Here is a 27,529-nt window from a genome sequence, read left to right on the forward strand (position 1 = left end):
GTGAAATGGAAAAATGGGAGACAAATACGAGTGTTTGGTGTTTGACGGCAAATGGAGAGAAAGGGGGATATGAAATGCTCTTTAATTTCGACGGGAAGTAAAATAAAAAAGAATTAAATTTTTTTTTTGTTATAAATCTTAGTCAGCAATTTAGTTTTACTCAATAATTAATTACGTGGCAAAATAATCCACATAAGCTACAACTCATCATTCCGGTCGCCGGAAAAAATTAAGGGGACTAAATTGCAAAAATTAAAAAGGTGGTGATTTAATTCGCCACACTTCAAAAGTCACGTTAAAATTGCAAATTCAAATTGTTCGTGATTTTATTTGCAAAAACCCCTTTAATAAATATCACTTCAAATCTCAAATTATTTTTATACTGTTAAAAATATTTTTTAAAATTTTGAACTATCAATTTTATATTAATTAATTGTATTATTCGTCAATTTTATAAGTTTCAAAACCTTGTCGGATGACACGGCCCCTTTTTTAACTCACATTGTATAGAACAACGTCATTATATATATGTCTTGCTAGTTAAAAATTTGAAAGGTGAAAAATAGATGAATGGTACAATTGATACAAAATTGATAATAAAAATTGATAATTTGAGATAATTGATAATGCGAAAATAATTTGAAATTTAAAGTGATATTTACTCAAAAATTAATATATATATATATATATATATATATATATATATATATGTGTGTGTGTGTGTGTGTGTGTGTGTGTATTAAATTACTAACATGTCCTTAAGGGTGCGTTCTTTTTTGTTATAAATTTATCATGAAAAAATGAGGGATAACCAATTCACCCTTTAAATTCTTCAATTTCTTGCTTTTCCCTCATTTCCTACTTGACCCTTACTCATTCCTTCTTTTCAGTACAAATGAGTGATAATATTATCACACTATTTTTTGAAGGATAATATTATCCCTCATTTGTAGTGAAAATGAAGAATGAGTAAGAGTCAAGTAGCAAATGAGGGAAAACAAATGAAAGATTTAAAGAGTGAAATTTTATTTATCTCTTCTTTTTTCATGATAAATTTACAATCAAAGAGAATGCACCCTAAGAGTTAATTAAAATGAGTAATTAAGGATATATGAGTATGACTGAAATTTGCAAGAATAAACATTATTATAAAAACAATACATAAATATATAAATACAATATATCATATTACACTATTAATTTATCCTTACGTACATTACATATATAATGGAGATAAAATAGATAGCTACACAAATCAAAATCTATAAATAAAACTCCTTTAATTTATATGGTAATAGATTTATATCTTTATAACACTTTTCTCATCGACTAATTCAAAGGTTACCTTCCCACTTATATAAGAAGAGGTAGATAATCATATCATATCCATCAAAATTCCTTGTTTAGGAAATTAAAAAAAAACAAAAAACATATGGGGCGCGTCGAAGAAATCCCTCAAAGCCCCGCCGCCGGCACTATCGACGACGCTCCTCCTCCTTCTCCGCCCGACGAAGATCTTTACGAGCCGCCTGCCGACTACCAACCACCTTCTGCAGCCAAAAAGCCGCCGCCGCCGCCTCGGCCCTTCCCTCCTCTACAAGCTGATGATAAACCACAACATTTCCCTCCTCCTCAACCTTTCCCTCCAAATCAGTATTGTCAACCCCAACAAAATCTAAATTTTCCACAACAGCAGTTTATGCAACCTCCACAAAGAATACAAATGGGATTTGTGGCTCAGGAAAATGAGCCTTGGAAGTCTCATCTTTTCGATTGCATGAAAAATCCACAAAATGGTACGTCATCATATTCATATATAAGAGGATTGATATGTTATGTATCCACCATATATGATCACCTTTCGTGACATTTAATTCACGTTACCATTGATTTTTTTTATTAATATATTTATTTTAATTCTAATATGTCAATAAATATTAATGAACAAATCATAAAAAATAAAAACTCGATTTGTTCGTTTTCTCTATAACTTCATATATAAGTTAATAAAAGACAAATCGAATTTTATTATCTCATAATATTGAGATAATATTTAACCTTTTTTATATAATAAAAGGAAATTATAACCATACTTAAAAATATGAAAATAATAACCTTTTTTAGACTAATATGCCCTTACATACTTACACGATTTACACAAATTTTGTGTGTGACCAAAATTCGTGTAGTCATGGCCTGGTACACAAAATTTGTGTAAATTGTGTAAGTGTGTGGCATAACAGTGAAAAATAATCATAATTTCTATATCTATGATTTCCTATTACTATATGGTTTTTATTAGAATATGGTCCTCTTTTAATATTTGTGTAAATGGTAAAATTAATAAACTCTGTAATAATTTTTGACATATTAAAATCAATATATATATATATATATATATATATATATATATATATATATATATATGTAGAGAGAGAGAGAGAAATGTTCTATTGAAAAATTAAATATTTGCGAAATTGCAAAATGTTGAACAGAGCAATAATTTTGATGAACAGGTGTACTTTAGAAAATCTCATCACTCTAGGATTCGAACCAAAAACCAAAATATTTATTCATCAAAATTATTTACTCCCTCTGTCCCAATATTGTTGGCCACATTTCCTTTTTAGTTTGTCCCACTATTGTTGGCCACTTTCCTAAAATGGAAATATTTATCACATTCAATCTCTTACTTTATCACATTATCTCTCCTACTTTATCACTTTATTACATTCTCTCTCCTACTTTATCACATTCTCTCTCCTACTTTATCATTTTATTACCTTCTCTCTCATACTTTATCACCTTCTCTCTCCTAATTTATTACTTTTATACTATATTACCCACACACTTAAAATACTAATCTACAACTCCTTAATTCCCGTGCCCAAACCAAATGTGGCCAACAATATTGGGACGGAGGGAGTATTTTACAATATCACAAAATATTTAATTTCTCAATATAACATAACCCTATATATTATGAAAACATGAGTTGTGGTGAGGAATAGTGCTCAAGGTAGCTATGTTACAAATAATTCCTGGAAACAGTGTTATTGGTTACCTAATACGGAAATATAGTGGCCGTTGATTATACAATTTATCCTTATTTGGGCATTAATTTTTGCAGCTATTATCACTCTCTTGTTCCCATGCGTAACATTCGGGCAGATCGCTGAAATTTTGGACAACGGAAGCACATGTAAGAAGTCTAGCCAGCTATTTAATGCATTTTCAGCTTTGAAGCTACACATATGATATGATATACTCCCTCTGTCCGCCAAAAGTAGACCATTTTTACTATATTGGGCGTCCGCAAAGAGTAGACCACTTTCCTTTTATGGAAATGGTCCCACCACCCACTTTAATCTTTTATCCTTATAAACACACTTTATTTACAAAAAAACCACCTCAAATTCAATCTCAACCACACATCTCATAAAGTGGTGGGACCCTTTCTCCACTACATCAATATCATCACCAATTTTATTAAATCCCGTGCCCAACCAAAGTGGTCTACTTTTGGCGGACGGAGAGAGTATTATACTCCCTCCGTCCCATTATTTATGGGACGTTACTGTTCGGCACGGAGATTAAGAAGAGTAAAATTAAGGGAATTAGATATGTAGTGTTATTTTAATTAACACACTCACAGTCACACTTCCTCTCTCTCGGCCTCTTTCTCGTCGGACCGGTACACGGCGGCGCCGCCGCCGGCGAGTGCCGCCTCGTCGGCCCCTCTCCGTTCCCGCCTGTCCTCTATCTCCCTTCCCTCTTCCCTCTCTCCATCTCTCTCTCTGACTCTCTTTCGAAAAATAAAATCAATTTATGCAAAATCGATTTTGAAGACATCCCAAAACCAATTCACCAGCAAAATCAATTTTGAAGACATACAAGAACCAATTCTGCAAAATTCGCCGGCGTCGAGCAGTCACCAGGCTTCCTCACCGGCGTCGAGCAGTTACCAGATTCAAATTACCAAACCAAAAAATAAGATCTAAATTCACCAAATTACATAATCAAATCAACAAAATAAAAATCAGATGTGCTTTGAAAACCCACAAAATTAGTGGAACCAAAATCGAAACAAAACCCACAAAAATCGAACCAAAAATCGAAACAAAAGCCACAAACAAAATCGAAACAAAACCCACAACAATCGAAATTCAGTTATTGAAGACGAGATCTACACATCCCAAACCTACAAACAAAAATCGAACTCCGTCGCCGCTGCTTTGTCGCTGCTATTCGCCGGTGAGGTGAGGCGGCGGAGGCGTGGGGGAAAGACGGTGGAGGCGTCGCGCAGAAGAGGGAGAAGGCGGCGTGCAGAGGGTGGAGACGGTGGAGGCGTCGCACAGAGAGGCCGGCGGCCGGAACCCAAGAAAGCCGACGAGAGAGAGGAGGTTTCAGGTGGGGTGGAACGTGAGAGAGAGGTTCAGTTTTGGAAATATTTTCAAGTCCGTAAGTTCAGAGAGAAATGAGGCGTAATTAGGGAGGGATTTATTTAGGCAGATAATTAGTCAATTAATTAAGGCTTAATCTATCCCTTATTTTTTCCAAAAATAGAAATGTGCCATATAGGTTGGGACAGCCCAAAATGGAATACGTGTCATGAATAATGGGACGGAGGGAGTACTACTATATTTTTGTTTAACTCTATATTTTATAAATCACTGGATGATTATCATCATTAATATAAAAATGCACATTTGTCTTCTTTTGATAATGTTTAAAAACAATTTTTCTTGGCTAATTTTATATTTATGTACGGATACATATAGGAAATTTCATTTTGATTGTTTACCATCACAAATTCTCTTGTGCAACAGTTCGTACGATAAGAACTACTTAGTACTCTAATAGGACACTTGTAAGTGTCCTATTAGAGTGTAATAAAAAACTTACAAGTGTATTAATTATAAGATTTTGTGAGTGGTTCGCACTGTGCAGTCATTTGCAATTTTACAATAATGTCACTACCTATTTTTATGATTATCTCTTTGATTGTAAATTTATCATGAAAAAAATGAAAGACAAGATAAAAAAAATTATCATGACTATTTTTTTATCTCATGTTCTCTGATAAGGAAAACATGAAAAAATATGATCACAACACTATTTCATGACAATATTATTATACATTGAAGTGAAAATAAGGAAAATTAATTAACTGCCCCTAATTCTTATTTTTATTTTTTTTACACAATATTGAACTTATAAAACGAGTGAAAATGGGCGAAAATATATGTTGTTCACCCTTCTCCTGTTCTCCATCAAAGAGAACCATAAATAGAATTATATATGATCAATAATATATTGTACATTGTATATTACAGTTTCTAAGAGATAAATGTACTCACCGCATCTTGCGATTCTCTTCAATAGCTTTGTATATATACGTGTGCATGTGTTATACTTTAGCATTATATATATTAGTGGTACGTGACCCGTCGAAATTCGACGGAGTCTATTAAAATATAAATTTATAAATTATTAATGTATTTTTTGTTTCATGATTTTTTTTACTAAAATAAATAATTTAATGAAATTGTTTTAAAGTAAAAAATTATACTCCCTCCGTCCACTAATTCAGGACCTAAGTAGCAAAACACGGGTTTTAAGAAAAAGTGTATTTTTATTAGTTGAGTGGAGAAAGGGACCCACAATTAATGTATTATTTATTAGTTGAGTGGAGAAAAAGTGTATTATTTTGGGACCCACCAATTAAATATAAATAAAAACTTACTAAAAATGGATAGGCCTTGAGTTGGTGGACGTCCCAAAAAGGAAAGAAGGCCTTGAATTAGTGGACGGATGGAGTAATATTTATTTGAAATTGACCGACCTAATTTAAATATCTTATGAAATTTATATGTAAGCAGAGTTTCGATCCAAAAAATATTAAAAGAGAAATGGAAACAATTATTTGAAACGTAATTATATTATGTCTGTAGTTGTAACCAGTAATTAAAAGAAATAAGAAAAGAATAAATTAGATAATAGCACTAATGACTTAAACTTTAAAAGTTTGAATAAATTATCACTACAAAAAAACGCACGAAATGCCGTCGGTAATAAGACACGGCCGCCGGTGATAAAGGTTACCGGCGGCGTTACCGGCGGCAACTCGCCGTCGCTAACCGGCTCGTCGGTAACGCCATTACCGACGGCGATTGGCCGCCGCCGGCAATTAACGGCGGCGAAGCCGCCGGCATTTCCGCCGTTAAATACCGTCGTTGAACGGCGGAGAGTTGCCGGAAAATTACCGACGGCAAATGCCGTCGGTAATTAGCGGCGGCGAGATCACCGTCGGTAATTTCCACCGGACGGTGGTGGCGCACACGCCGGAGTTGTTCAAGGTATTACCGAGGGCAAAATGCCGTCGGTAATTACCGACGGCATTTGCCCTCGGTAATATTTTTTAATTAATTTATTTTATTTTATTTTATTTATTTATTTTATTTATTTATTTTATTGTATATCCACAATTTATTTCGGTATTTATACAGTATTGCATAATTTAGACGAACTTCCCAGTCGGTCACCCATCTTAGTTGTGCTCTAAGTCAAGCACGCTTAACCTTGAAGTTCTTTTCGAATGGTCACCAGTACAGAACACTCGTATTATTGATATATATAGTATCTATTAATTCATTTAAAGTCTACTTCAATATACAATATCATATATATTCATAACCTTAGAATATGTCGAGATGATATACAAAAAATGTTGTTAATTACGGATTGGGCTCGTTTCCGTTCTTATTTTTATGTCGGAAAAATATTTATTAATTAATTTATTATTAATTTTTGAATTTTTTTTTTATCAATCTAGTTTATACACCATTCATAACCTTAGTATTGATTGATGAGTGAATCACTAATCAAATTAACATTATTAAGTTATAATTATCAGTTTCTCACTAACAATTTTGAATGCTTAGCAATAATATTAGAGTAGTGATGATTGATGAGTGAATCACTAATCAAATTAACATTCTTAAGTTATAATTATAAGATTCTTACTAAGAATCTTGAATTCTTAAGTAATATCATACATTAGTGATGAGTGATGTGTGAATCACTAATCAAATTAACATTCTTAAGTTATAATTATAAGATTTTTACTAAGAATCTTGAATTCTTAGTAATAATCTTGGATTGGTGATGATTGATGAGTGAATCACTAATCAAATTAACATTCTTAAGTTATAATTATAAGTTTCTTACTAAGAATCTTGAATTCTTAGTAATAATCTTGGATTGGTGATGATTGATGAGTGAATCACTAATCAAATTAACATTTTTAAGTTATAATTATAAGATTTTTACCAAGAATCTTCAATTCTTAGTAATAATATGAGATTAGTGATGATTGATGAGTGAATCACTAATCAAATTAACATTCTTAAGTTATAATTATAAGTTTCTTACTAAGAATCTTGAATTCTTAGTAATAATCTTAGATTAGTGATGATTGATGAGTGAATCACTAATCAAATTAACATTCTTAAGTTATAATTATAAGATTCTTACTAAGAATCTTGAATTCTTAGTAATAATCTTGGATTGGTGATGATTGATGAGTGAATCACTAATCAAATTAACATTCTTAAGTTATAATTATAAGTTTCTTACTAAGAATCTTGAATTCTTAGTGATAATCTTGGATTAGTGATGATTGATGAGTGAATCACTAATCAAATTAACATTCTTAAGTTATAATTATAAGTTTCTTACTAAGAATCTTGAATTCTTAGTGATAATCTTGGATTAGTGATGATTGATGAGTGAATCACTAATCAAATTAACATTCTTAAGTTATAATTATAAGTTTCTTACTAAGAATCTTGAATTCTTAGTAATAATCTTAGATTAGTGATGATTGATGAGTGAATCACTAATCAAATTAACATTCTTAAGTTATAATTATAAGATTCTTACTAAGAATCTTGAATTCTTAGTAATAATCTTACTAAGAATCTTGAATTCTTAGTAATAATCTTGGATTGGTGATGATTGATGAGTGAATCACTAATCAAATTAACATTCTTAAGTTATAATTATAAGTTTCTTACTAAGAATCTTGAATTCTTAGTAATAATCTTATATTAGTGATGATTGATGAGTGAATCACTAATCAAATTAACATTCTTAAGTTATAATTATAAGATTCTTACTAAGAATCTTGAATTCTTAGTAATAATCTTGGATTGGTGATGATTGATGAGTGAATCACTAATCAAATTAACATTCTTAAGTTATAATTATAAGTTTCTTACTAAGAATCTTGAATTCTTAGTAATAATCTTGGATTAGTGATGATTGATGAGTGAATCACTAATCAAATTAACATTCTTAAGTTATAATTATAAGTTTCTTACTAAGAATCTTGAATTCTTAGTGATAATCTTGGATTAGTGATGATTGATGAGTGAATCACTAATCAAATTAACATTCTTAAGTTATAATTATAAGTTTCTTACTAAGAATCTTGAATTCTTAGTGATAATCTTGGATTAGTGATGATTGATGAGTGAATCACTAATCAAATTAACATTCTTAAGTTATAATTATAAGTTTCTTACTAAGAATCTTGAATTCTTAGTGATAATCTTGGATTAGTGATGATTGATGAGTGAATCACTAATCAAATTAACATTCTTAAGTTATAATTATAAGTTTCTTACTAAGAATCTTGAATTCTTAGTAATAATCTTAGATTAGTGATGATTGATGAGTGAATCACTAATCAAATTAACATTCTTAAGTTATAATTATAAGATTCTTACTAAAAATCTTGAATTCTTAGTAATAATCTTAGATTGGTGATGATTGATGAGTGAATCACTAATCAAATTAACATTCTTAAATTAACATTGTAGTGTCGGTAATGGCCAATTGGTTAACTTCTGGACTGATGATTGGCTGGGGTTTCTGATTGCTGATAAATGTGGTGTGCCTCACTTCATGCGAGATTTTCTTACTCAGTCGGTTGCTGAGTACTTTTATGATGGTATCTGGCATTTTACTCAAAGTTTTGTGGATACCTTCCCTGAGATTGTTTGTAAGATCCTTCTTGCTCCGGTTGGTGATGAATCTGACATTCGATATTGGAAGTCGTCTCTTCATGGGAATGTTACTTCGGCCCTGGCTTTTTCTCATCAATGTCACAGATTTCCTAAAGTCAAATGGGGGACTTGGCTTTGGGAGAAGCATATTCCGGTACGTCGTTCTCTGGTTAGTTGGAGGATCCTTCATGGCAGAATGCCAACTTTTGACAGGCTTATTCAGCATGGTTTGATTATGCCTAATCGTTGCGTTTTTTGTATGGCGGAGGGGTAGTCCATGGATCATATTTTTTGGCAGTGCTCGAAGGTGCGCCCTCTTTGGCATAAGTTTTTGGATTGGTTTCAGCAAACTCAGATGTTGGATGCTTCGGACATTCACAGTTTCTTTGTTCATGCTTGGAATCAGAAGATGAGTTCTCAGATTGCTTGCTTCTGGAAAACAGGAATCATTACTTTGATTTGGAGTTTGTGGAGTCAACGGAACAGATGCATTTTTGAGGATGAGAGCTTTGCCCATATGCGTATCCTGCAGGCGGCCAAGGTAACTTTTTTGGATATGGAGAATAATTTCACTAAATTAGGTTCAATGCATAATTCTTGTGATGATCTTTTGGTGGTTAAAAAGATTGGGGTCAGACCGCGGGCGTCTCCTCCTCCGGAGTTTATCAATGTTTATTGGTGGCCTCCCGTCAATAATTGGATTAAGGTTAATACCGACGGCTCGGCGCTAGGTGCTCCTGGCAAGATCGGTGCCGGAGGTGTCTTCAGAGATAAGTTCAGTTGGGTTAGGGGTTGCTTTCATGTGAAAGGCGGCATCGGTTTTGCGTTTGAAGGTGAACTTCTTGCTGTGATTATGGCAATTCAGATTGCTCATGCAAGACACTGGCGTCAACTTTGGATTGAGTCTGACTCAACCTATATCGTGCATCTCCTGCATGAGAGATCAACCTCGGTTCCGTGGCGCTTTGCGGCTGTTTGGAAAAGGATTCTTTTGCTCCTAAAGGATTTCCAAATTCAAATTTCTCATATCTATCGCGAGGGTAATAAAGTGGCTGATATTTTAGCCGCAGACGAGCGACATGAGGGCTGGTGGCCGCATGAGATTGAGGTGATTCATGATGCTGTTAGACTGGATATTTCTTGTCATAGTCATATTCGGATCGCAGGTTAGCTGGAATTTTATGTTTGGATGGCGATCGTGGGAGTTTTGGAGGGGATGCATTGATGAGCTGCGCTGCGGCTTTGGTTTTTGGAGTTGCTTTTGCCGTGGTCATTGATTGTTGGGCAGATCACGCAATCGGAGTTTTCACAGCGTTTTTAGTTTCCGGCGACGACCTCAATCCGACTTAAACTATTCGTTTTATTTCTCAGGTTTTTGTTTGGGTGGTAATCTCGGCGACGGAGTATAACCGGCCGATGTTTTACCTTTTTAGCTATGATCGTGGTTTTGTGGTAAACTCACGGCGAAGGCATCTAACCGGGTGTGTTGCTTACTTTTGTTTGTCTTCTTTGTTCGAGCTAACAGCGACGGAGTCTAACCGGCCGTATAGCTTTCATTTCTGGGCTAATTGGCAACGGCGTCTCACAGGCCAGTGGCCTCTGTTTGGTCTTTTTTGCGGGGTGAGAGCCGGGTTGGTTTGGGGACGATGGTTAGGCCGGAGTTTCGGAAAATTAACCCTCCGCTCTCACCCCACATCATTTCGTTTTTTTAGACGGGTACTCTTTTTTCCTTTCTACGGTTTTTCCCTATGGGTTTTCCGTAGAAAGGTTTTAACGAGGCTCGGCCCTTAGTCTGCTTCTCCTGTGCTTTCAAGGGTTTCTCTGGTTTTTTCTTTTTCTTTTTTAATAAAATCGCATTTTAATAATTCTTAAGTTATAATTATAAGTTTCTTACTAAGAATCTTGAATTCTTAGTAATAATCTTAGATTAGTGATGATTGATGAGTGAATCACTAATCAAATTAGCATTCTTAAGTTATAATTATAAGATTCTTACTTTCCAGGGTTTAGGTTTCCAGGGTTTAGGTTTCTTCTTTTCCTTTTTTAATAAATTGTATTTTAATATTAAACTTATTTTTTTTTACCTTTTCATAATATTAATTTTTATTATTGTGATCTTTGATCAATTTATTAGATGATAAATGAAAAAAAAATAAAAAAATTAAAAAAAAAATTAAAAAAAAATAAAATTAATTACCGACGGCATTTGCCGTCGGTAATTAGAATTTGCCGTCGGTAATTAGCGGCGGAAAAATGCCGTCGGTAATTTTGGCCGGACGGCGGTGGTGCTATCGCCGGATGTCTCCGGCGGTGGTGATTAGCGGCGGCCGGTTGCCGCCGGTAAATACCGACGGCAATTGCCGTCGGTAATAAATAATATATATTTATATTAATATATATTTGAATTAGCGACGGCGTAACCGCCGCTAGTTAGCGGCGGCCCGTTTGCCGTCGGTAATGCGCCGGTAATAGTCAAAAGGCGGGTCGCCTTTTTTGCCGCCGCCGTGCCGTCGGTAATTACCGGCGGCGGCGCCGCCGTCGGTAATTTTCATCGCTATTTACGCGTTTTTTTGTAGTGTATGAAATTTGCAATTACCTCATAATCTATCGAAAAATTCATCATACACCACGTTAGTCGTTGCGTCTTTCGTATGACCTCTTTTTTTAGTGACTTTTGAGATTGCGGCGTAGAGTTGCCCATAACTAAAAATAGGTTTCGATAGGTATAATCCTACATTTGAAAGAGATTATCCATGACTTTTATTTATTGTCGACGTAGCAAAACAAACACTCCTATAGAAAACTTCTTGTGCACATTTTTTTTCCTGAAATGAGTTTGTCTTCACTTACGTGTTCCCCAAGTTAAGTTATTATCAGCCTGGTGCCATTGCAAAACTCATTAGATTTATCATATTTTTGAAGAACGTGATTATGCATTTATCTTTCAAGTTAATCTCATGACTCGACAATCCTAAACACTTGATCGTGTCGAGATATTCAACTGAGAATGCCTGTTCATCGAGGTCAATTTGTCCATCTTCTTTATTAATGTTGTCTGAACTTAAGTAAACCCTTTCTTTGGTAGACATTAGAGACATGACGCAATCATTTATCGTATCAACCATCTCTTATATAGCTCTATTCTTAAACATTTATGTATCAAATGCATTATTAATTACGTTATGGATATAAATAATTTCTTTATTTGTGAAATATTAATATAATGAATTTTAGATATTTCATAGTTTTTAGATATATACTGATTTTTAGAATTTATTTTACGACGCCACGTATGATAGAATTTATTTTGTTGGAATATTTATATAATGAGTTTTTAGATATTTAGTTTTTAAATATATCGTGATTTTTAGATTTTTAATGGTTTTTAGATATAGAAATTGATTAAAATTTAGAAAAAAATAAGAATGAATGAGAATTGAGGAAAATTATAATGGAGTGATTGTACGACGCCACGTAGGATAGAATTTATTTTGTTGGAATATTTCTATAATGAGTTTTTAGATATTTAAGTTTTAAATATATCATGATTTTTAAATTTTTAATGGTTTTTAGATATAGAAATTGATTAAAATTTAGAAAAAAATAAGAATGAATGAGAATTGAGAAAAATTAGAATGAAGTGATTATAAGATGCCACATAGGATATGATTTATTTTGCTTTAATATATAGATTTTATATATAGCATTGCATATTTGTAAATATTTTAAATATATTTACAATAATTCCTTCTCTATCTACCATCGACCGTGCAGATACAAAATTCCTATATGATCTTTTATCCCTTTGTTTTTGATAAATTAACAAGTAAATAAAGAAATTTAAAGACCGCGTCACGGTGGACTCGAACCTAGGACCTCTGATCATGAGCAGATAATCTTTTTTTCCTTTTTTAAATTCCTACATGATCTTTTTTTTTTCTTTTCTCTAGATCTAGAAGGAGGATCAATTAATAATGGTTTTCAATTTTCTTTTTTGTAGCTATTCGAATCCCTAACCTACTTATTACAGAGTAAACGTCTTACCAATTGAGTTACATTTGATTGTCAAATTCGTATTTAATGGTGTGTAGCTTGCGCGACGAGTGGAATACTCTACTCGTGTATCGCATTTTGCATAGGAATGCCGTGCCTGATGTCGTGCGGGTATCGGAGCAAGTTGAGAGCTAAGTTTGGGCTGGTTGAGTCACCCGCACCAGATTGCCTCATTCATTGCTTTTGTGAGTATTGCGCTCTGTGTCAAGAATATAGAGAGCTCGAGGATAGAGGCTTCGACCCTTCTATTGGTATAACCTCTCAAACCTCTATCTTTTTCTTCATTTCATAAGTTGTAGAAATATGAAAAACTTATAGACTACCTATAAATCATAAACTAATTGATCCATTAGTGGCGGGAATTATTACTTTGATTCGATCCCAACGAATTATTACTTCGATCAAATAAAAAAGTGTGTAAATATATGAAACTACCCACTTTGATAAAATGTCTATGGAAACTACCCACTTTGCTTTGATGTTGATAGGTAGACATTGAAATTTGAAAAAGTTCTTACACTTTCTTACACAAGTACAATTGGTGTAAGAAATGTGTAAGATAGGTAGTTAAGAATAGTTCAAAATCTGAGAAAATGACATTAATTGCTAACTCACGTCAGTTTCAAGCACTGTAGGTTTAAAAAATTTGATAAAATAGGCTACGTTTATGCGTTATAAAATATCAATACGCAGGAAAAAAGTTTCAAATTTAGGTATATTGTGAACAAAAAATATTCTAAAGCCAATGGAGTAACAAGCCTCCCATAAACCCAAGCCGCCTGCATAAGCCTCGAGGTATTTTCACGCGCGGCTTTTGCAGAAGGCTAGGGTTTATGGGAGGCTTGTTACTCCATTGGCTTTATAATATTTTTTAGTTGACAATATATCTAAACTTGAATTTTTTAGATTTTTTATTAATGTTTTATAACCCACAAACGTGCCCTCATTTCGTATTTATATATATATATATATATATATATATATATATATATATATTCTAAAAAAATACATATGAGTGATCCAAAATGATGATATTTATATAAATAATTAAATAGATATAATCGAATATATATATATATATATATATATATATATAAACAAATACGAAATTAGGGCACGTTTGTGGGTTATAAAACATTAATGCAAATGCTAAAAAAATTCAAATTTAGGTATATTGTGAACAAAAAAATATTTTAAAACCAACGGAGTAACAAGCCTCCCATAAACCCAAGCCTCCTGCAAAAGCCGCGCGTTAAAATACCCCAAGGCTTATGCAGGAGGCTAGGGTTTATGGGAGGCTTGTTACTCCATTGGCTTTAGAAAAAATAATTTGTTCACAATATACCTAAATTTGAATTTTTTAGCATTTTTATTAATGTTTTATAACCCACAAACGTGCCCTCATTTCGTATTTATTTATTTTATATATATATTTTCTGAAAAAATACATATGAAAGACCCAAAATGATGATATTTATATAAATAATTAGAATGACCCAAAATAATTCACGGATATATATACTGGAAATAATTCACAACAAATAAACAATAGGAATCCACATTGATTTGTAGTAATCCACATTGGAACCAAAAAAAGATAAATGCGCCTTTTGAGATAGATTGGACGGCAAGCTTACGGGTTTTGCAAAGGGGAATTTGACCCAATGAGTACAAGAGGAATTCAAGGCTTTTGTTATTGTAAGGCTCACGGGTTTAATTGAAAGAGAATCTCATGTCCACTCAAGGCTTGAAAGATAATATCACGGGTTTGAAGAATGAATTCAAGGCTTTTGTAATTCAAGAGAATCTCACCCTTAGGTTAAATATACCCAAGCCGCCCCACTCATTCAAACCAAAGCCGCCCCTTTGCAAATTTTGTGCTCCTTCAAGAATTCATTCGCGGCTTCAAGAATACAAGGCTTCAAGGCATACTCCATGGCTTCTTCCTCAAACCAAGTAAGCATCGAATCTCCTTGAGCATATTTTATGTATTTTAAGCATGTTTATTCGTATAAATTGAGCTTCTTCTTTTTTTGAGGCGATGATTGACTGTTGAAGCATGTTTGTTTAGAACCGTTGCTTTATTTTACTTTCTTTGATTTTTTTAGTTCGGTGGATTTGATTTTTGTGAATAGGGATATTACTTTGGTGGATTTATTTAGTGTATACAGACAATTCTCGTAATTAGCTAATGGAGCTTTATGTTAGTTTGGTGGATTTATTAGTTTAGGTCCTTTTATATGTTAATTACGCATAAAATAATAACATTTTTTAGGTTTTTCATAATTATAAAATTAAATACATATTATGTAGGGCGATCAGTTGATTTCAGGGTTGCCGAGCATTAAGTGGGGCGATCAGCATGCCACTGACTATAGGCATAAGATAGCCAGTAGCATCTTCGAATTTTGCGTACCAGCTGATATTTGATTATGTAGTTTTGACATTTTTATGACTATTTTATGAAAAAACAATCCTAGTTGCTTGATATTTGAATATCTGTAATTCAATATTTCATTTCACTTTTTGATCAATTGAATCTTACATAAAAGTGAAAAATAAGCTGAATTAACCAACAAGCCTCCCAAAAATGAAGGTCTGGAGGCATAAGCCTTTGACCAAAACGTCAAAGGCTTTTAGCACCGGCATATCATTTTTGGGAGGCTTGTGGGTTTTTTCAGCTTATTTTTCAGTTTTATGCATGACCAAGGCTTCATAAGTTATATTATGTCATGTACTCAACTTTTGTTCTAAACATTACTCCATATGTTTGTCAAACTTCTCAGTCATAATTACAACTCATAGTTGTCATGACATGTCAATGGTGGTCATAACTATAGAAGTCTAATTTCTAATTACAATTTGTAAAATCTGAGAGTTGAAAAACTTCTAAAACATCATAAAAACTCTAAAACTCCAACAAGCCTCCCAAACATTTGTGTGGGCGATCACAAGCCGCCCATAAAATGATGAACGGCTTTTGCTCGTGCACTCAACTTTTTGGGAGGCTTGTTCAATGTTTAGAGTTTTTATGATTCCTTAAATATATTGCAATTGATATCCCAAAGAAAACCATTTATTATTATCCGTCATGAACATATCAATTAATCCAATAAGTGTGAATATCTGTAATGTTATTTTTCACTTTTATATCGATTGAATCCTATATAAAACATGTAATTAATATGAATTAACCAACAAGCCTCCCAAAAATGAAGGTCCTTCGGCACAAGCCGTGCACAAAAAAAGACAAAGGCTTGTTCTTAAGTACAATCATTTTTGGGAGGCTTGTTTGTTAATTCATATTAATTCCATGTCTTACTAGATAAATTGTTTTCACAATATACATAACTAGGAAGAATATGAGATAATCACCATGAATAATGTAAAACATGCTCTTTTAATTAAAACCAACATACAATCAAACATGAAAACGATAATTTATACGAAGAATATGAGATAATCACCTTTTGAGGCAGAAATTCAACACAAATTGCACCACCTCTCGCAAAAAATCACTTCTCAAATCTATGAGTATTTGAATTTGTGTATTCTCATTCACACATGCAGCCTTTATAAGGACTAATATTAGATTCCTTACAAATTCACGTGAAATTTATTGTTCATTTAGTACAATTCAACCTATTATTTCATGTGCAATGGAATGCATGCATAAAGTGAGCATTAAAGCCTCACTACCATCCAACCTTTTGCAGAGTCACATTCTCTTACATTTCATGTCAGCATGTACTTTTTTTCTGAAAAATTAACAAAAAAATACAAATACAAAATAAGGATATGTATGTTACGTTGAAACATTCATGACAATGCGAAAAATTACAAAATAATATATATTGTGAAACTAAAAAGTATTTCCTACCTAGTAGACCAACAAGCCTCCCAAAAATCGTTCGCGGGAATCACTAGCCTTCGGTGAATTTACACGAGGCTAGTGACGCCGACTAATAGTTTTTGGGAGGCTTATCACATTTTTAGCTAGATAACATTATATTGGTTCAGAATATATGAGGTTGGATATTTTTAATTGATAATTTCCTATTATTTTATGTGCAAATATATATATAAAAAAAATACGAAATGAGGGCACGTTTGTGGGTTATAAAACATTAATAAAAAATCTAAAAAATTCAAGTTTAGATATATTGTCAACTAAAAAATATTATAAAGCCAATGGAGTAACAAGCCTCCCATAAACCCTAGCCTTCTGCAAAAGCCGCGCGTGAAAATACCTCGAGGCTTATGCAGGCGGCTTGGGTTTATGGGAGGCTTGTTACTCCATTGGCTTTAGAATATTTTTTGTTCACAATATACCTAAATTTGAAACTTTTTTCCTGCGTATTGATATTTTATAACGCACAAACGTAGCCTATTTTATCAAATTTTTTAAACCTACAGTGCTTGAAACTGACGTGAGTTAGCAATTAATGTCATTTTCTCAGATTTTGAACCATTCTTAACTACCTATCTTACACATTTCTTACACCAATTGTACTTGTGTAAGAAAGTGTAAGAACTTTTTCAAATTTCAATGTCTACCTATCAACATGAAAGCAAAGTGGGTAGTTTCCATAGACATTTTATCAAAGTGGGTAGTTTTATTTTCGTCCCTAAAAAAGTATATGGGTAAAAAAAATTCAGCCAATTTCGACTTTTATATGATCCTAAAAATTATGCCTCCTATTCCAAGTATAAGAGTGTTTATTATTTTTATTTTTCACACGATTGTCAATTTTAGATGAATTGATTGGTTTGCTAGCTAGGTGCAGTGTCTAATTAATGTCATCGATCATAATTAATTGATCAAGTGGCATAGACATTCAATTACATTGCTTAATAATTACCATTCAAGCCATGTCGATATTTCATGCATCCACCTCAACATTAATTTCGAAACAATTGACAACCGTGTGAAAAATCAAAACTATTGAAAAGTTCGTGTATTTAAAGACATAATTATTAATTCACGAGTAAATTAAACCAACATTTGATAAAAGTTTGTGCCTTTGGATGCAATTATCCCATAAATATTTGAAAATTTAAATTTATTGCATGCATTAATTGTAAAATACCATATATGCATGTACGTATAACTAGGAAAATAAAGATAAACGATGATATGGGAAATGTGATATTTATTTCTTTACTTTTGTTACAATTAAGGACATGCGGGGAATGAGGCAAAACAGCAAAGGCAGAGGCTGCAGCAATTTGGAATGACACCTCCAATGCAGCAAAGGATGATGTGATCATGATAATTAAGCTGAATGTTTGTATTCTACTTTTTTTTTTATCGATGGATTTGTTCCACTTATATTTATTTTCTCCCTAAACAATATCCAAGAGTTTCTCCATGCATGTTGTATAAAAAGATGAGTTAATTTGTTTTCATTTATTCTTTGTAATGTCCATGCCATGGCCGGTGAATAAACCACCATATATCATAGGTTTTCTATTTTACCAATTTCGTGTACTGCATGATCGTATATACATTTTTTGTTCGACGGATGAAATATATAAGATTGATAAAATTGATAGGATTGAGGGGTTAAATAATTTATTCAATCTTGGGGTGATAAATAATCACTAAATTGTATGATTAGATTTAGATATGAGGCGGATTATCAATCACGGATCCAATCATGCAAATCAAATACTTAATTAAAATGAATTCTTTTATCATTCATGCCTCAGTCAAGCCAAACGGTTCCTAAAAATTCTGAAGAATGAATATATCTCTTTTAATTTCTTTAATTATCACTGGTAAATATATCTTATTTATATAAGTGTATATATGAAGAAGGTAGCTATAGCTATAATGACTGTTTTTCTAAAAATACTTTTTTTTTAATGTTTACGGGATCAGTAGGACCAAGATTGTGAACAGAGTACAATTTCAGCTTACAACGATAGTCTACTAATGATGCATGTAAAGAAGTTTATTGGTCTACAGACGAGTTGATGGAAAATATCAATCTAGGTCGCCTAAAATTTGAAGATCAGTACTAAAGAATGAAGCTAACGACAAAGTTTGTTTAGCCGTATCAGTTGATGCAATCTACTGTTTTGCTGATAAGCTATTCAAGTCTATTGAAGAAAAGCACAGTCAACCCGACATCTGCTAAACTTTCGCAGAGTCAACCTCAGATCAAGCTGAATTTTAATCTGACAACAAATCTATATAAGATCTTGATACTTGCAAATCGACCTTTTCATAGCGTGAGTGTGCGAGATGTTGTAGGCCTCGAAAGCAATATACCTTGAATCAAACGAGAAGAATTTCAAGACAAATATGTTTGGATTTTAAATGATGTTCCCTCCAACAGCACTATTCATCTTCCCTCCTATAAATACCCGGCGACTCACACTGATGACACTATAAAATACTCCCTCCGTCCCGGTAATCTTGTCCCGTTTCTTTTCGGCACGGGTATTAAGGAGAGTTGTATTAGAGGTTAAGTTGTATGGCCCACATGTTTAATTATATTGTTAATTGATTTAAGTATTGATAACAAAGCAACAATTAATTCTTCAAAATTATGCTGCCGACGTCGCTCTCAACTCCGGCAGGCCGGCGCCGGCGCCGGCGCCGGCATCCTTCCTTTCCCCTCGTCTGTCTCTCTCCACCCACTACACACCATCATTCAAACAACCAACAAAAATATTTAACACACATCATTTCCCCCAAATTCAAGAAGTGTTTATAGAAATTCAAGAAATTAAAGAAACACACCATCATTCTTCACTGATCATTCTTCACAGACCGACATAGATCGCAGATTCAGCGCAGCGGAGCAACGCCACCACCGCCCGCCGCCGCGCAGATCTCAGATTCAGAGCAGCGCAACACCTCGCAACATCTCAGATCTCAGATTTCTACAGGTGGTGGCGAAGAGGCGAGATGCGGAGGCGGTGAGGCGAAGAGGCGAGAGGCGAGAGGCGAGAGGCGGAGGCGTCGCCTCCCCTCTGTGTGGCGAAGGCGGGAGGACGAAGGCGAAGAGGTGAGAGGGCGAGCACTAATTTCTGAAGAAAAAAAAAAGAAAACAGAGGAGAGGCGAAGAGGGCGGAGGCAGGAGGGCGGAGGCGGGAGGGCGGAGGTGAGAGGGTGGACAAGCTCAAAGGGGGGAGGCGGCGCTGGCGAAACAGAGGGGGGAGAGGGAAGGCGACGCAGGCGAAACAGAGAGGGAAGGGGGGAGGCGGCGCCGGCGCCAGTGCCGGCGGAACAAAGGGGGAAGGGGGAGGCCGATTTACAGAGGGGGAAGGTGGGGGGAGGGCGGCGAAGGTGGGGGGGGGGGCGGCGAAGGGTAGAGAAGATGGGGAGGCGAGAGTGTGGAGAGAGAGATAAATAAATTAGGGTTTAGAGGGGGAATTGATTAGGATAGTGTTTAATTAGAAATTAATTAGTTCTTAAAACTTTCCTAAAAAGGAAATGGGACAAGATTATTGGGACAACCCAAAAAGAAAAGTGAGACAAGATTATTGGGACAGAGGGAGTATTAAAATATGGTATAGACATAGTTAAAAGAGAAAGATTTAGAGGTTGTGAATTTGTATTGTATTGCTTGAGTTATTGAGAATTACAGCAACCCTTTTATAGGGTTGGAGAAAGATATACAAGAAAATAATAAATTAAGGATCTTGATTGAAAGATTGATCATTTAATTTTGCTGTTTGATTCTTTCCTTTCAACACCCCCCCTCAAGTTGAGTGACGGAATTTTCGATGCTCAACTTGTCGAGAACTTCTGTAAAACTCTTAGAATTCAATGCTTTGGTTAGAATATCAACGAGTTGGTCTTTAGAACGTACAAAGGGTAATGCCACAATACCACTTTCGATCTTTTCTTTGATAAAGTGCCTATCAACCTCGACATGTTTTGTTCTGTCGTGTTGCACGGGATTCTCAGATATACTGATGGCAGTTTTGTTGTCGTAGAACATCTGGCATGTCATTGTTGGATGAAGACCTAGTTCCATCAACAATCTTTTTAACCAAAGGACTTCTGTTAGACCACTCTTGATTCCTCTAAACTTTGCTTCCGCACTTGAGAGAGCCGGCCACTACCTTTTGCTTTTTGCTTCTCCATGAGACAAGATTACCTCCAATAAAAGTAAAGTATCCGGCTGTAGATTTCCTATCGACTGGATTTCCTGCCCAATCAGCATCAGTGTATGCTTGTATCTCTAGATGTCCAGTCTTTTTGAACAGCAACTCATAATCAAAAGTTCTCTTCAAATATCTCACAATTCTGAGTGCAGCTTCTAAGTGGTCAGCTTGTGGTTGGTGCATAAATTGACTTACAACACCAACAACATAAGCAATATCAGGTCGAGTATGAGAAAAATAGATGAGTTTCCCTACCAGACGCTGATACTGCCCTCGATCTGCTAACTCTGCCCCTCCATAATTTGTAGCCCATGATTCATAGTAATGGGTGTTTCTGCTGACTTGCAATCCAGCATTCATGTCTCGGCAAGAAGATCTAGAGTATACTTCTTCTGGTTGATGAAAATTGTAACACCCCAATTTTCATAAACTTTACTATTTAAAAAAATTTAGAGAACAAAAGATAGTAAAATAATAATTTCTTAATTTATAAGAAAAAATTTAAACTAATTTAAAAATCCATTTGCCAAACTAAAGTAGTATCATAAAAGCAAAATAAAACTTAATGAGTTCAACTAAAATGTTCAATGTAAAATCCTTATCCCTAGTCATTCTCCACTTCCATGGCCACTTCGACTCTGAAACTGCAAAACTGAAAATATAAGGGGTGAGCATATTGAAAAATATACTCAGTGAGGAACATAACAAATATCCATATACATCACATATATAATCAAAACACGTTATCATACTTGCAAACATACGCCAAGAGACCGGAGCCTCTTGACAAACATAATCATAGTTTGAGTCGATGGCTTAAGTCCCATGACCAAACACATACATAAATCAATGGCTTAGGTCCCATGATCGATCAATGGCTTAGGTCCCATGATCACACATAACATAGATCAATGGCTTAGGTCCCATGATCGCACATAACATAGATCAATGGCTTAGGTCCCATGATCGCACATAACATAGATCAATGGCTTAGGTCCCATGATCGCACATAACATAGATCAATGGCTTAGATCCCATGATCGCACATAATATCATAGTCATAAGATGCACGTAAACAAGTAATCAACGCGATAATAAAAATATATATAACTATATGAATAAGCGTAAAATCCCTCACCTTAAAATCGCTTTGGAAAACTTTACGAATCGTTAGTGCTCAAAATAAAAACTATGCGTACAAACAAAGAAATTAAAGAAACAAATATATCAGAGCTTTTTTTTCTCTGTGTTATTATGCGCATGTGACCTATATATATATACAAGTTTTTGGGAAAAGTAATGATAATCGAGAATTTGATTTGAGTAAATCCCTTTGGTCACTCAAATATATATACGTATTTATATACTATAATATAAAGAATTTGTTTAGTGAAATATTACTATTTTAAGCTATATTCCAAATACAGATTAATCTAATTATTAAAACTAATCATAATAGAATAAGAATTAACTAAATATTTAAATAGCCTCCCATTCATATAGACCATTCCATCAATGCGCAATGTAAAAAAAAAAAACTACAATTGAGACATCAATCCAAATCTAAAATTTAAAAAACAAAAGCATTAAATAAATTTTCTTTCGTATACATACATATAATGATTGCCTACATATATTTCTTTTATCTATGTGTTCGATTAAGAGTAAGTAACTATACATATTAACCTAATCTATAAAGGATTGCCACAAATCTATTTTTATTAGAATAATCACTATAATAATAATAATAACAATAATAATAATAATAATAATAATAATAATAATAATAATAATAATAATAATAATCTAGATAAAATTAATGGTGCATATCTACATCGATCATGTAATTATCTAAAAAAATAATAAACTATACAAGAAAAATACTAATAATTCAACTTATATATAAATCTAAATATTTGGGATGTTACAACCTATCCCACTTAAAAATAATTTCGTCCTCGAAATTTCTAATCATGCTTCATTCGTGTCATCTAAACAATTTCACAATTATAACTATTACTAACAGAGCTAAACATAATAGTACTACTAGAACATAAAAACACCATTAAAAAAAATATCATGTAAGACATCATAACCGCCATATCTATAATTGAACAATTAAAACACATACCTTGGAGTCGATGTAGCGCATGAGTTTCGAATGACTAGGCTTACTTAACCTTTTCAAATCAATTTTTTTTTTAACACGAGTCTACAGAAACGTAGACCCGCTCTGATACCACTATGTAACACCCCAATTTTCATAAACTTTACTATTTAAAAAAATTTAGAGAACAAAAGATAGTAAAATAATAATTTCTTAATTTATAAGAAAAAATTTAAACTAATTTAAAAATCCATTTGCCAAACTAAAGTAGTATCATAAAAGCAAAATAAAACTTAATGAGTTCAACTAAAATGTTCAATGTAAAATCCTTATCCCTAGTCATTCTCCACTTCCATGGCCACTTCGACTCTGAAACTGCAAAACTGAAAATATAAGGGGTGAGCATATTGAAAAATATACTCAGTGAGGAACATAACAAATATCCATATACATCACATATATAATCAAAACACGTTATCATACTTGCAAACATACGCCAAGAGACCGGAGCCTCTTGACAAACATAATCATAGTTTGAGTCGATGGCTTAAGTCCCATGACCAAACACATACATAAATCAATGGCTTAGGTCCCATGATCGATCAATGGCTTAGGTCCCATGATCACACATAACATAGATCAATGGCTTAGGTCCCATGATCGCACATAACATAGATCAATGGCTTAGGTCCCATGATCGCACATAACATAGATCAATGGCTTAGGTCCCATGATCGCACATAACATAGATCAATGGCTTAGATCCCATGATCGCACATAATATCATAGTCATAAGATGCACGTAAACAAGTAATCAACGCGATAATAAAAATATATATAACTATATGAATAAGCGTAAAATCCCTCACCTTAAAATCGCTTTGGAAAACTTTACGAATCGTTAGTGCTCAAAATAAAAACTCCACTATGCGTACAAACAAAGAAATTAAAGAAACAAATATATCAGAGCTTTTTTTTCTCTGTGTTGTTATGCGCATGTGACCTATATATATATACAAGTTTTTGGGAAAAGTAATGATAATCGAGAATTTGATTTGAGTAAATCCCTTTGGTCACTCAAATATATATACGTATTTATATACTATAATATAAAGAATTTGTTTAGTGAAATATTACTATTTTAAGCTATATTCCAAATACAGATTAATCTAATTATTAAAACTAATCATAATAGAATAAGAATTAACTAAATATTTAAATAGCCTCCCATTCATATAGACCATTCCATCAATGCGCAATGTAAAAAAAAAAACTACAATTGAGACATCAATCCAAATCTAAAATTTAAAAAACAAAAGCATTAAATAAATTTTCTTTCGTATACATACATATAATGATTGCCTACATATATTTCTTTTATCTATGTGTTCGATTAAGAGTAAGTAACTATACATATTAACCTAATCTATAAAGGATTGCCACAAATCTATTTTTATTAGAATAATCACTATAATAATAATAATAACAATAATAATAATAATAATAATAATAATAATAATAATAATAATAATAATAATAATAATAATAATCTAGATAAAATTAATGGTGCATATCTACATCGATCATGTAATTATCTAAAAAAATAATAAACTATACAAGAAAAATACTAATAATTCAACTTATATATAAATCTAAATATTTGGGATGTTACAAAAATTCCCTTATTTGATCTGAGTACTTCAATTCTGAGAAAGTACTTTAGTTTTCCCAAATCCTTCATTTCAAACTCTTTGAACAGATTTTCTTTCAACTTCTGGATTTCTTCTGAGTCATCTCCTGTTATGATCATGTCATCCACATAAATAACCAAACAAGAGATAAGGTTACCTCGTCTCTTTAGAAATAAGGTGTGATCTGAATTGCTTTGCTGATACCCAAATTTCTTCATAGCTGTGGTAAATCATCCAAACCAAGCCCTAGGAGACTGTTTAAGCCCATATAGGGGTTTCTTCAATTTCCAAACTTCACCATATTCAAACTCATGTGAGAATCCCTGGGGTGCTTCCATGTAGACCTCCATTTCTTCTTCTAATTCCCCATGAAGAAAAGCACTTGTAACATCAAACTGGTGAAGATCCCAATCCTTGTTGGTAGCAATAGAAAGAAGAGCTCTGACAGTGTGCATTTTTGCCACTGGTGAGAATGTCTCTGCATAATCTATCCCATATGTCTGTGTGTACCCTTTTGCAACAAGCCTACCTTTGTACCATTCAATAGACCCGTTTGGTTTCTGTTTGATTGTGAAAAACCATCTGCATCCTACAGGCTTCTTCCCCTTTGGCAATCTGCACTTCTCCCATGTATGATTTCGATCTAATGCACTTATCTCTTTCTTCATGGCATTTCTCCAATGTTCGATCTTGAGAGCCTGTTCTGCTGTTTGTGGGATCTCTTTTTCATATAAAGCTACCTCATAGGCTGTGGCACTTCTGAACAAATTTTTCTTGGCGAAATTCCTAATAGAGTATTGAGTATTTCGCATAGTCTTCTCTAGAGTATATCGTTTAGGAGGAACACCCCGATTACTCCTGAGTGGTAGCACATATCTCCCAGTATCACCATCCACTGTATTTTCTTCCTGTTCGTCTTCAATGACTTGAGAAATATGATTAGAAGACAAATGAGCAATAGTGGTAGGTTCAGGATTCCTTACCTCAGATATCAATGGCGGAGGAGATATGAGCTCGGGCAGCAGATTGGATTGTTCTGAGGTGGGTGAGATTGGCTCGGTGGCAAGGCTAACTTTTTCTGTTGGATCTGCTTCCGGACCTAGCGTTGGTAACCAACTTAGCAAGTCGATCCCACTCTCTTTCTCACTCCCCCCCTGACTGTTAAGGTGGTTATCATAAAAGTATTCAGTTTCGAGAAAATTGCAGTTCATGGTGGTTAAGACTTAACGAGTTTTGGGATTGTAACACCTATACCCTTTTTGATTCACACCATAACCAACAAACGCACACTTAATAGCACAATGAGAGATTTTAGTTCTTTCATGTTTGGGAATATGAACAAATACGAAGCAACCAAAAATCCGTGGTTGAAGAGTAAGGGCAAGAGGTATAGCTGCAAGAGTGGACAATTTTGTAAGGGGGTTTGAAGTTGGAGATTTCTAGTAGGAAGGCGATTTATAAGATAAAACGGAGGTAGCAATAGCTTCAGGCCAAAATTGGGTGGGCACACGAGACTCAATCATCATAGCACAGGTCTAATTCAAGGAGAATTTGATTCTTTCGTTCGGCAACACCATTTTGTTCGGGAGTGTGGGGACAAGTGGTTTGATGGATTATCCATTTTTGTTGGCAAAGGTTTTTCATGGAATTATTGACAAATTCCCCCCCCCCCCCCATTATCGGTTCTAAGGGTTTGGATATTTTTCTAAAATTGAGTTTGGACCATGGTATAAAAATGGGTAAATTTTTCAAAAACCTGAGACTTGTGTTTGAGAAAATATACTCATTTCATCCTAGTGCATTCATCAAGAAAAAGTAGAAAATATTTAAAACCCTGACCCCCCGCAATAGGTGAAGGTCCCCAAATATCAGAGTATACTAAAGAAAAAATAGAGTCAACTTGTGTATCATTTGGTTTAAAAGATTGTCTGTGGCTTTTAGCCAAAACACAAGTTTCACAAGATAATGTCTCATTTTGCACTAATTTGGAAAATAAAATCTTAAGATAACTAGAGGAAGGATGACCTAATCGTCGATGCTAGAGCCAGGCTTCCCGGTCTGCAGTTCCGTGAGCCAGCATCACCTTGCCCTGTTGAGCTATCTCATCCACATAGTGTACAATCTGTTCCGCTCAGTGCCACGCCCAATAATATTTCCCGTCCTGATATCCTGAAGGAAATAGAAGTAAGGATGCATCAACATGGTACAATTGAGTTCTTTTGTAACATGGCTAATTGACATTAACTTATGAGAAAGAGACGGAACATATAGACAATTGAAAAGCCGTAAAGTAGGGGAAATTTCTATAGTTTCGGATCCCTCAACCCGAGTCAAATCACCACTGACAGTTTGGACATGTGTTCGAAAATATTCTGATGACTCAATTATATCAGATTTATCAAAAGTCATTGTATCAGTGGCCCCACAATCAAAAATCCACCCCTTATCCCTATCCATTATATCACATAAGGCTTGACACGCAG

At 33.9% G+C, this 27,529-nt stretch overlaps 1 protein-coding gene across 1 annotated transcript; it reads left to right on the forward strand.

Moving 5' to 3' along the window:
* Window positions 1-1,203: 1,203 nt before the first annotated feature.
* LOC130990346 (protein PLANT CADMIUM RESISTANCE 7-like) lies at window positions 1,204-18,606 on the forward strand. The gene is made up of 4 exons (XM_057914567.1): window positions 1,204-1,796; window positions 3,131-3,202; window positions 13,163-13,375; window positions 18,306-18,606. The coding sequence occupies exons 1-4, from the start codon at window positions 1,433-1,435 to the stop codon at window positions 18,389-18,391; spliced, it is 735 nt and encodes a 244-aa protein (XP_057770550.1). The 5' UTR covers window positions 1,204-1,432; the 3' UTR covers window positions 18,392-18,606.
* Window positions 18,607-27,529: the final 8,923 nt, after the last annotated feature.

This window comes from Salvia miltiorrhiza, chromosome 6 (genome assembly GCF_028751815.1).
Source record: "Salvia miltiorrhiza cultivar Shanhuang (shh) chromosome 6, IMPLAD_Smil_shh, whole genome shotgun sequence".
In the NCBI taxonomy this organism is placed as follows: domain Eukaryota; kingdom Viridiplantae; phylum Streptophyta; class Magnoliopsida; order Lamiales; family Lamiaceae; genus Salvia; species Salvia miltiorrhiza.